At 40.4% G+C, this 12503-nt stretch overlaps 1 protein-coding gene and 1 pseudogene across 1 annotated transcript; one reads left to right on the plus strand and one right to left on the minus strand.

The window, feature by feature from the left end:
- Nucleotides 1-1766: 1766 nt before the first annotated feature.
- LOC125209320 (pectinesterase pseudogene) lies at nt 1767-3601 on the minus strand (annotated as a pseudogene).
- Nucleotides 3602-7247: 3646 nt separating this feature from the next.
- LOC148930233 (uncharacterized) lies at nt 7248-8263 on the plus strand. The gene is made up of 2 exons (XM_089066396.1): nt 7248-8011; nt 8257-8263. Exons 1-2 carry the CDS (start codon nt 7248-7250, stop codon nt 8261-8263), a joined length of 771 nt encoding a protein of 256 aa, XP_088922522.1.
- Nucleotides 8264-12503: the final 4240 nt, after the last annotated feature.

Below are 12503 nucleotides of genomic sequence, written 5' to 3' on the forward strand. Positions count from 1 at the left end.
AAAAATACTAGAATTCGCTAGAAGTTTATGTTTGTTAGACCAATATCCCCTCTATAAATGTTGTTTACCTATTCTTTGTGGTTAGAACTTTGACCGTACTGCACATGGTGAGTTACCCAATACGAACAAAAATAACACTAAAATAAATCTCTTTTTTCTCACAAATGATACATAAGCGCACCTCACAAGTTAATACTGCACTTGAACTAGGTATGTGGATGATTCAATAAATGCACCTCACAAGAATTGGTAGACATTTTATGAATATAGAGAGGGAAGAAATTCAAATATCTTGGATTTACCAATCAGAAAAATACAAATTTGTGTAGGACATGGGAAAGAATTATCTACGTAAGTAGATATTAACAACTGATGGCTGCAAATATTGAAAATCTTTAAATAAAAAACTCGGGGTAGAAAATTTTTTATTGATGAGAAATAACAAATCCGTGGTAAAGTTCGTAATATTATTTGTCAATTTCAAAGTTCGTGAAAAAAATCCAACTTTTAAAAAATCCATGATATTATGTGTCAATATACCTAATTTTAAAGGTTAGTTTTGACTCATTTAAGATCGGAATCGTTCGCTGCATCCTTAATTTCCTTCGAACCCCACTAATGGCACTGCAGGTTTGCTTTTAAAACTTAGTTCTGTATTGGGGATATTGATCATAAAAAATCATAAACTTTTGACGGATTGGTATTTAAGCTTTAAAAATAATTTTAAAAATCATAAACATTTGAATGTTTACAGCTTTAAAAGTGATTTTAAATATTTGGGTAGAGAATTGATCTATGATCACTAATAATAGTATTCTCTCGTCCACCATTTAAAAAGTTATTTTGATTTAGCATGAGTTTTAAAAATATGTTTGACTTTGTAAAGAAATAAAGAGAGAGGGTAAATGATATGTTATACTCCCTCCGTCCCCGATTAAGAGTCACACTTTTTAATTTCGGTCCGTCCCCAATTAAGAGTTACACTTCATTTTTACCATAAATAGTAAGTAGGTCCCATATTCCACTAACTCAATCCACTCACATTTTATTATAAAATTAATATAAAAAAATGGGTCTCACACTACACTAACTTTTTCAACCAATTTTTCTTTACATTTCTTAAAACTCGTGCCCGGTCAAAGTGTGACTCTTAATCGGGGATGGAGGGAGTAGTACTATTAATTTTATAATGAATCGTGAATATAAAAGTTAATGGAATACGAGAACTATATACTAAAAATAGAAAAAAGAAAATAGCTTTTTAAAATAGCTTCTTTAAATAGTGGACGAAGAAGTACAAAATTACATAATAGTGGTATTCTTTTAAAATGGCAACACCTAAAGATTATTGGGAAAAAAAAAGTATACTTGAGTAACTCAAACTTCCACCTAAATTTTGTTTCCAAAAGTAACATTTTAATTTTTACTTAATATTCTCTCCGTTCAATTGTGGTTGAGTCGAATTAATTCTTGTTTTGACGGTTTCATTATAATTGACTTCTTGACAAAAATAAGCAGATTTAGTCTCTCTTACTGTACATTCTTTCTCTTCATTACTTATTTCATCATTCTCAATTCTCTTTTCAGATAATGCACTAAATATTCAATTTTAAATTTGTGTTCCGGAAAAGATATTTCAACCATAGCGGAACACACTGATTCATTATTTTAGCACAACAACAACGGAAACAAAACAACATAGAAACAACATAGAAACAACGTAAAACACACAAATATGAGATTCAGAGCCCCAGAGAGAAGGGGAGCTAATAACTCTAACTGCCAAGGAAATTCCCGATCGTAAACGGTTCCACCTCCTTCTCCTCCGTCAGCACACGAAACCCTTTCCATTTCACCTTACTCGCCGTCTTCGCCCCAGTACCCGTGTTCTTATACTCAGCATAGAAAAGAGTATCAAGAGCAAATTTCCCATCCCACTCGGACCAACCAGCAGGAACTATCACATTACTGATTTCAGTCTGCATCACGACGGTCCTCGAGTACGCCATCCACGGCCGGCCGAGGTACGTCTTAAATTTTCCCTCAGCGCCTGGCTCGGCGGTGATGCGGCATTTCTGGATGACGATGCCGGTGTTCTGGCTGCGGAGCTCGCGACCCTGGGCGGTGATCGTGTTTATTTCGCCGGGAATGGGGACCCGGGCCTGGATGTTGCAGTCGAGGAAGAAAGCGGCCGCGTTGCCAAAGATGAAGTCGACTGTGCCAACGACGGCGCACTGTTTGTAGAAATGGCGGAGGGAGTGGACGTAGAGGGTGTTCTGGTAGCCGATCATGCTGCAACGGTAGAAGACGGCGCGGTCTGCATTCACGCGGAGGGCCACGGCTTGGTCCTTCGATGGCCCCGCCGTGTTTTTGAATGTGATGTCACGGGCAAGAAAACTGTCTCCGGTAACCCCTGTGACAAGCACCAAAAATATACGCACCAAAAATAGTGAGTTAAATAAAAGAAGAATATAATATAAATGAAAAATGTAAAACAATGAAGAGAGGGTAAAGTCACTCAGAAGAAATGTGTTGACTTGTTAGCATTAAAAAGTGAAATATTGTCTTTTTTTCCCTCTTTCTTATACTTTATAGTTTATTCTATTTTTAATAGTAGTTCACAAAATAATAGTATTTCCTTCGTTCCGTAGTAGTGAAGGCGTTTCTTTTCGACAAACGATTTGAAAAAAACTGTGTTAAGTGAGTAAGTAAAATAGGAATAAAGTAGGAAATCGAAAAGGTGGAGAGGTTAAGAGAGAATAAAGTAAAAGTAAGAATAAATGTGTTGATTTTTATTGAAAATAAAACGACCCACTGCTATGGAAGTTGTGCATATTTAATAGGGTGTGGAATAGTTTATTGCAAGGCTTTAGGCAAGACAACTGACCTACGGTGGGGGAACTGAAGGGGGTGTCGCCGTCGACGACGTTCCTGTTGGAGGTGATAATGGTGTTCGACTGCCCATCTCCGATGAACATCAAGTTCGTGAGCTCCTTGGGTATCACCACATTCTCCATATATTCCCCCTCCTTTATCCTAATCACAAACCTCTTACCACTCTTCTTTGGCGCATCCTCCTTCGCCTTCGCCACCGCCTCTGCCACCGTCGTGTAGTCCCCGCTCCCGTCTGGCGCCACCTCAAGTCCGGCGCCACCTCCAACGCCGGATCCAACAGCAGCTTCCTATCATCGGTCGACAGCCACTCCGGCCACTCCTCCCCCATCCCACTCTTCACCGTCTGAGCCTTTTTAAACATTTCATCGGCTTTCGACATCAAGTCGTTGGCTTTTCTGTACATGTTTTTCAGGAAGGCTGTGGCGAGGGCCGCCCCGACCTTCTTGTCGCTGCCGCTGTGGGAGAAGCCGTCGAGGTAGGTGAGCACGTTTGTCTGGGCGGCGCTGAGGAGGATGTAGAGTTCCACCTTGTGGGCGGCGTCCTGGGACACCGAGTACTCGTTGAAAATCTCCTCGCTGGCTCTGATCTGTTTTTCCGTGTCGTAAATCATCATCTTGCAGTCGTAAAAGGCGCTCTGATCGCGGCGCGTCAGGGACTTCTGCTGCTTCAGCTTGCTATTCACATCTTTCAATTTCTTGATGCCCATATTTGTTGTTTTGGAGAAGATTTTGAAGGACTTTATCAGCTCAGAGAGCAGTTTGGTATTGAATGCGTTAGCCTGGACCGCTGCAGCCGAAGTGGAGAGGCAGAGGTCAGGGGACCGTGTGGCGGCGCAGGAGGACCTCACCACAGCAGAGGCAGGTGCATATTCGCCTCTGCTGTGGTGTTTGTGGTTGTGGGCAGTGGCGGCGCCGTCGACTAGTAAAGACAGGAATGCGAAGATGATTAGGGTTTTTTGTTGGAATAATTGAATGAACAATTACATAAAGCTATCTATGATGATTAACCGAGAACGACGGAGAAAGAGCATAAACTGTAGAGCGGAAGCGTACCTTGATTCATAACGAATTGAACGGCGGAATTGCTTTGCAGTGGCTATTGATACGCTCGGATTTTGCACTGTTTTAAGGTCATTATTTGGTCTGTTTTTTATGTCAAAGTCACTCTACATGTCCATTATTTGCATATTTTGTCTATTTTGGTATTTTGACGTGTTTTGTGAGAAATGTGCATAATTGAGCCGAAAAAAGGAGCCAAAATGCCAAGTTTGGGAATCTGGAGTCAGAGGGCGACCGGCGAACGCCGCGGATGTGTGCGGCGACCACCGTCGCCCGGCGGGCAGATCAATGCAGCGGTCCGCCTCGGAAAAATGTGCTTGAAAGAGAAGTCTCGTCCGGCGACCGCCGGAAGATGTGCGGCGGTCCGCCGCCGAGGGAACAGACTCTCTGGACTCCAACGCGGCGATCGCCGGCCAAGGTGCGGCGGCCCGCCGGAGAAAGGCGGCGAATCCGAGAAGCCCTAGATTTGCGCCCAGTTTTACCATATTTTGGAGATTTTTTCCTTCTACAACAAGGCATGACTTTCCCCTATAAATAAGGCCTCAAGCTTCATAAAAAAGAGAGAACTTCTAATTGCAAAATACTTCATAGAGATCAAGGCTTAGAGTACTTCACTGGTGCAAGGAGTTGGAGCAGGATTTCAAGAACATCAAGAACGACAAGGATTCAACCTACGAGTTTTATTTGCTTTAGTTTTATGTTCAAATTGTCTTCCCTTCAATCTATGTTTTTAGCTTATTCAATTATGTGTAACTAAACTCATAGGATTCTAGGGATGAGTTAGTAACGACTTTGGTTATACAAGTTCCGTTTTCTATTTAATATCCGCTTTGTTTTTACTTTGTTTCTTCCCTAAGTTAATCTTGATGCTTCATGATTGAGTGACACAATCGTGTATGATTTAATATAACTTGCCTCATAACTGTGACAGAGTTCTAGCGAGTTAGGTCCACTTAGTAGACACTACAGTTAGCTTCCTTTAAAACGGCACTGTTAATTGAGAGTGAGGACTTTTCAAGGGTCTTAGGAGATTTTTGAGGCCTAATTTAAGTGAGCACTGTTAATTGACAACCCTAATCTTGTAATCAACGTTTGTTTCGCATGAGCATAATCTAGGTGACTCGTTCTATCAAAGTAATAACTGTGCTAGGGTATTGTAGTTGGAATTTTGTATAACCATAACTGTGAACACACATCCCTGGGATTCCCTTATCTCTATTGTCTTTCTCTTGATTTATCTGCTTTTAGTTGATCTATGCTCTTATTTGCTTTTAGTTTTTCAAAAGTTTTCAAAACCCAAATGTTTTTCCAAATAGTAATTGAGTCTCAGTAGAGGATAGACACTTTGTGTTCGTCTTCCCCGTGTTCGATATCCGGTACTGACCTTTTACTATATATACTCTGTATACTTGCAGGTTTATTTAGTGCTAAGAAAAAGTGCATCAAGTTTTTGGCGCCGTTGTCGGGAAAGACAATTCACTTTGGAGTGATATCTTCAAACGGATAATTTTACTACTTTGGATTTTACTGCTTTCTTTTTTCTTTTTTCTTTTTTTATTTTATTTATTTTTCTTTTCGTCTTTTTTTTTTTAGTTTCTGCAGGTTGTGCAGATTTGAGTATCTTGTGGAGATAATAAGATGGTGGAGCCTACCAACCACGATCTTATCATCGCCCTCCGAAAGGAGGTGGAAGAGATGCGAGATGAGAGAGCTCGGGCAAAAGCTGAAAAAGAAAAACGAGCAAGGGAGGTAGTTCCAGTCTTGAATATGTTTAGTCATGGTAACATTGTGGATATTCCTGCAGGTCCGCGGATAGAGGCCAACAACTTCAAGTTGGGGATACCCTTAATCAATAGGGTTGAACAAAATGCCTTCGCAGGAAGAGACACCGAGGACGCAAATCGACATCTCACCAAGTTCGTGGAAATAGATAATACAATCAAGATCAATGGTGTTGATGATGATATTGTGAGGGTAAGACTTTTTCCCTTTTCCTTGACTGATGCTGCTAAAGAATGGTATGATTACCTGCCTGTAGATAAAACCACCAATTGGAAGGATCTAGTGGTACTCTTCCTCGACAAGTACTACCCGCCTGGCACCATCCTAAAGCTTAAGTGTGAGATCTTTCAATTCATACAAGGACCCGATGAGCCTCTATATGAAGCTCTCGCACGTTTCAAAGCCCTTCTCCGCAAATGCCCGAATCATGGTTTTGGAATAGACCATCAGGTAGGAATCCTTTATAATGGGTTTATCGAAAAAATCTCTAGTTTGTTGGATTCAGGGGCGAATGGGGGATTCTTGAGGAAAGGAGGAGTTGCTGCTATGGAGGTGATAGAGGAATTAGCTACAAACAGTCGAGGTTGGTCCAAGGAAAAACACAAAGCTGAAAGGCTAGATGCAGTGAAGAAACCATGTTGGAATGAGACATCCCAAGAATTGGCATTCATCAGAGCAAGACTAGAAAAATTGGAAGCTCCGGGCAAAGAAGGGAATGCCATCAAAGATGTGAAATATGTCCAAAATGGGGGTGATCCCAACAGGCTTTATAATAATAATTATCGCCCTCATCAGGGGGGCGATAATTTTAATAATTATAATGGAAATCACCCACATCCACATGTATCTCATGCTAATAATCATAACTTTGTCCAATCTCATGCAGGGTTCAAACTAGGCAAAGAGAAAGGGGTGGAGCCACCTACCAAGGAAGACAAATATGAGGCTGGCATCCAAAAGATCTTGGAGCTAATGATAGAGGATAGAAAGAACAACGAGACCAAGATGGGAGTTGTAGAGGAAAGACTGACCAAGCTTGAATCTGGGTTAAACACTGTTGTCTCCACTGTGTCCATCATTAAGTTACAAATGGATCAATTCCAAAATAAGGTAGTGGAGGATAAAGGTAAGGTTGTTGCCAAGGTTGTCGGTACCAACAAGGATGAAGCCAGCACCTCTGGAACGAGTTTTAGGGACTGTCCGACACCTAGCTGACCACCGCATACGTTGCAGCGGGCCGCCACTGGGGCACAGTTTGGATCCTGCCCGACGCCTGGCGGACCGCCGCAAACCCCGCAGCGGCCCGCCACTGAAGAAGCAGAGGCGCCCGCCAAGATGGAACTCGTGCGGCACAATGGGATTGTACTCCCCTTCCAGCCGAGGAAGCCGTTCAAGCTTGAAGAGCAATTCCGACAATTCTTAAATATGTTTTGTAAATGTCATACTAACCTCCCTCTTGTTGATGCATTGCAGGAAATACCTAGGTATGCCAAGCTCATGAGAGAAGCGGTGATGAAAAAGCAAAAGCTCCAGAAATCTGATCTAAAGCTACCTCTTCACTGTAGTGATATCATCCAAAAGCAAAGGACTGTCAAGCAGAGGGACCCTGGCCAATTCATCATTCGCTGTTCCATTGGGAATGGCAAGGTAGACAAGGCTCTTTGTGATCTTGGAGCTAGCGTCAACATAATGTCATTGGAGTACTACGAGAAGCTCAACATCGGGCCGCTCAAATCCACAGATACCTGCTTAAGGATGGCCGATAACACTGCGATAAATGCGGTGGGGGTAATTGAGGATGTGTTAGTAAAGGTTGATGACTTCATATTCCCTGCCGATTTCTTTGTTTTAGACATGAAAGTTGATAAACAAGTTCCTCTGATTTTAGGCAGAAATTTTCTAGCCACATGCAAAGCTCTTATTGATGTAGGTAGAGGAGAAATCACAATAAGTGACCATGGAGGAAAGTCGACCTACAACATCGAAAGCGCGATGCTTAAGTATGAAGAGGCGAAACAAGCTAAGATGGAACATGATTGCAGGGAGGTCATGGTGACCGATTTGTCTAAGCCTTATGATCCATTTGGAGGGGAAGATCTTCCTAACCCTACTATTTTCATTGTTAACACTTTACCTCAAGCTCCTAAAAAGGGCGAGCCTAATCCTACTAAGTCTACCTTGCAGGAAAAGCCCAAGAGAAAGAAGATGAAGAAGACTACACCTCAAGATGACCCCGAAATCTACGTGATCAAAACCTCGAATGGAAAATTAAAATGGTGGAAGAAAGTTTTCAACAAGTTGGTTCCATTTGCGGTGGCAGAGACTAAGATTGTTGGTACAAAGGCATTCCAAAGGAATCCTCACGATGGGGGATAACTCATGAGCTTCAAAGAACGTCAAGCTAAAGACGAAAAATAAGCGCTTGTTGGGAGGCAACCCAACCTTGTTTTTGACAATTTTTGCTTTAAGTTAAGTATTTTTGGTTTTAGTTTAATTTTGTGCATTGAAAATTTTTTCGCAGGCTCTGACCTCTCCGCGGCGACCGCCGCATGTGCTACGGCGGTCCGCCACATACTCGCTGGAACATTTTGATGTCGTGTGGCGACCGTCTGACAGCCCGCGGCGGGCCACCACCTGGGCGTATTTCTCCAGCGTAATTTTTTCAAAGATCTTCAACTTTCACCCGGTCAGGCCTCAAAGCGAGAATTTTCTAGGTACGTTTTTTTTCAGTAGTCCACTCACGTCCTTACCAACTCTGCAAACTTATTTTACACTTTGTTGTACATAAGTTTGGGGGGATGAAGTGGTGGACCGTGAGTTTAGGATTTTTCTTTCTGCTTTAAATTTTTGTTTTTATTTTCAATAACCCCGTAAGTGAATTTTGTGTTCTAAAAAATGTTTTCTTGAATCCATGCCGTGAACTTAACATGAAGAACTTAGAAACACGCATGCTTAGGGACACACTTTAGATTGAGTTGCCGATGATATTACATTCCATCTATGTTTAAGTGTGGCTTAACGTTTTGATTTGATGGTTTGGTGAAAAGGTGCATAATTAGTGAATTGCTTGTTCGCCTTGAATCATGCTTATACCTTGTGAATATTTGAGCCTATTATTTCATTCTTGTGTGATTCATCTGCATTCATGTATTTGTTTCTAGAACTTGCTCCTAGTCTTGCCTAAGTTTACATAGTGTTTAAGTTGATTTAGGAAGATGATTGGCCATCTTTTCTTAGCCTACTTCTATCCAAAATTTTGACCCTCTCAAAAATTCAAAATTTTTCCCTTTGGAGCCAAGTTTGAGCCTTTAAGGCTTTTCTTTGGAAGCCAAAATAATGGAGACAATTCCTTGGGTTAGTTAGTTTTTGCTATCTTATTTATAAAGGAATTGGAGAGATAAGGGGAAAGTATAAAAGTAGTGTGCTTAATGTAAAGGAAGTACAAGTTGTGAAATTGAGAAAGAATGCAAACATGTGCTTGGTCTTATAAAAAAAACGAAAGGATGTGTAAGAAAGAAAGAAAGAAAGAAATAAAAAAGAAAAAGAAAATCAAAGGATTGGAAAGTGAGTTGAAGGAGATAAATGAAGTGTTAAAAGTGTCTTGGGTTTAGAAAAGTGGAGTTATCTTTACTCTACTTGGGATATTTTTATTTTTAGTCACTTTTTAGCCAGATATTCCTCACCTACCAAAGAGCCTACGTTACAACCAAAGATAAAGACCTTTCGGACTTTTGAAGCTTAATCACATTTAGTAGAGGAGGGGGTAGACTTTGAGCAAGCCTATGGTAAACTTTGCATGATGCATGATTTGAGTGCTTATGTACACATTATCCTTATACACTTTGAGAATGAGAGAACACTTCCCATCTTTGGAAGTTTGCCACGTGCGAGGGCTTGAATTCAAGGTGTTCCACGAGTTAGTAATAAAAGTGCACTAATAAGCCTTACTTGATTTGATTGCGTTAATACATGCTTAATCTATTCTTTAATCTTTTGAGGCAATTATGACGTCTAGTCCTTGTGCATTCCGTGCGTCTATTCTTGTGTCTTTATTGTTTTGTTTGAGGACAAACAAAAATGTAAGTTTGGGGGAGTTGATACGCTCGGATTTTGCACTGTTTTAAGGCCATTATTTGGTCCCTTTTTGATGTCAAAGTCACTCTACACGTCCATTATTTGCATATTTTGTCTATTTTGGTATTTTGACGTGTTTTGTGAGAAATGTGCATAATTGAGCCGAAAAAGGGAGCCAAAACGCCAAGTTTGGGAATCTGGAGTCAGACGGCGACCGGCGACCACCGGCGCCCGGCGGGCAGATCAATGCAGCGGTCCGCCTCGGAAAAATGTGCTTGGAAGAGAAGTCTCGTCCGGCGACCGCCGGAAGATGTGCGGCGGTCCGCCGCCGAGGGAACAGACTCTCTGGACTCCAACGAGGCGATCGCCGGCCAAGGTGCGGCGGCCCGCCGAAGAAAGGCGGCGAATCCGAGAAGCCCTAGATTTGCGCCCAGTTTTACCATATTTTGGAGATTTTTTCCTTCTACAACAAGGCATGGCTTTCCCCTATAAATAAGGCCTCAAGCTTCATCAAAAAGAGAGAACTTCTAATTGCAAAATACTTCATAGAGATCAAGGCTTAGAGTACTTCACTGGTGCAAGGAGTTGGAACAGGATTTCAAGAACATCAAGAACGACAAGGATTCAACCTACGGGTTTTATTTGCTTTAGTTTTATGTTCAAATTGTCTTCCCTTCAATCTATGTTTTTAGCTTATTCAATTATGTGTAACTAAACTCATAGGATTCTAGGGATGTGTTAGTAACGACTTTGGTTATACAAGTTCCGTTTTCTATTTAATATCCGTTTTGTTTTTACTTTGTTTCTTCCCTAAGTTAATCTTGATGCTTCATGATTGAGTGACACAATCGTGTATGATTTAATATAACTTGCCTCATAACTGTGACAGAGTTCTAGCGAGTTAGGTCCACTTAGTAGACACTACAGTTAGCTTCCTTTAAAACGGCACTGTTAATTGAGAGTGAGGACTTTTCAAGGGTCTTAGGAGATTTTTGGAGTTACATGTTAGCATTGACAACCCTAATCTTGTAATCAACGTTTGTTTCGCATGAGCATAATCTAGGTGACACGTTCTATCAAAGTAATAACTGTGATAGGGTATTGTAGTTGGAATTTTGTATAACCACCTGTGAACACACATCCCTGGGATTCCCTTATCTCTATTGTCTTTCTCTTGATTTATCTGCTTTTAGTTGATCTATGCTCTTATTTGCTTTTAGTTTTTCAAAAGTTTTCAAAACCCAAATGTTTTTCCAAATAGTAATTGAGTCTCAGTAGAGGATAGACACTTTGTGTTCGTCTTCCCCGTGTTCGATATCCGGTACTGACCTTTAGCTATACTATATATATACTCTGTATACTTGCAGGTTTATTTAGTGCTAATAAAAAGTGCATCAGCTATGTATCTTCCAAACGATCAGAGACGTCCTTCACAATAGTCTGCCGAGAGAATACAAAGATATTGAACGTTCTTCTGACGTCTGGGGACCATAACCCTAGCTTATATTTATATTAAATATAAGCCCCTTTATTTTCTATTCGGTCCCTCATCAAATAGAAAATCACTTTATGGTATCTACACTTATTTCCATAACAATTACATACACTTTAGCCCAAACCTTAATCTTTATTGAATCACTGTAATTGGGCAACTGAAAGATAGCCATACACATTAAATTAGTCACGTGGAAGCCCAAAATTCCAACAATCTCCCACTTGGACAACACATGACACCAAATAAATGTGTACAAACCGAATGAACGCTCAAATATGCTATCATATAGTGTATTCCCGAGCAATCTTATCATCAACCATATCGACATAGGACTAAAGGGGCAGTCACCATATTTTTTCATGATTAAACCCATCAGTAATCACATATGCAAATATAATCAACAATAAATCAATTATGGAGTGTAGCATGGAAATTTCATGGAAGGTGATCATACATGTCTACTTCCAACTGGTCCTCCCAAAGTGAGATCAAACCAAAAATAATGGACAAAACATAATACTCCCTCCGTCCCACTTAAAATGCAACATTTGGGAATCGGCACGGGATTTTATGTAGTGTTGTTTTGTGAGTTAATGAAGAGAGAGTAAAGTAAGAGAGATGAAAAAGTAGAGATAGAGTTGTTTCCATTTTAGGAAACGTTTCATTTTTAATGGGACAACCAAAAAAGGAAAACGTTGCATTTTTAATGGGACAACCAAAAAAGGAAAACGTTGCATTTTTAATGGGACAGAGGAAGTACTTTATTTCTGCAGAGAATAACATGAGTTTTATAACTACATGTTCAAAACACAATATAGAACAATTACCAAAACTACTGAACGGAAGTATCCTTAAAAAACATAACACCTATTGGGCTACATGCCCATGAAAGACCTTGGGTGATAATCCCTTAATGAATGGATTTGTAATCATCAAATCCATTCTCTTATGCTCTATATGTATTTTTCCATTCTGAACCCTTTATTTAACAACTAGGAAGCTCCTGTTGTTTTAGAATATAATACTATAGAGTTATTGTCACAAAATAACTTAAGTGGTCTATCAATACCTTACAATATGCAGCCTAATGATGAAATTTCAGTCATATTCATTAACTAGATGCCCCAAAACAAGTTACAAATTCTGTTGTCATGGTAGAAGTAGCTACAAGTGTTTGCTCAGCACTTCTCCACGAAATG

Source organism: Salvia hispanica, chromosome 3 (genome assembly GCF_029641045.1).
Source record: "Salvia hispanica isolate PSC_SH4W2 chromosome 3, Shi_PSC_v1, whole genome shotgun sequence".
NCBI classification, from domain to species: domain Eukaryota; kingdom Viridiplantae; phylum Streptophyta; class Magnoliopsida; order Lamiales; family Lamiaceae; genus Salvia; species Salvia hispanica.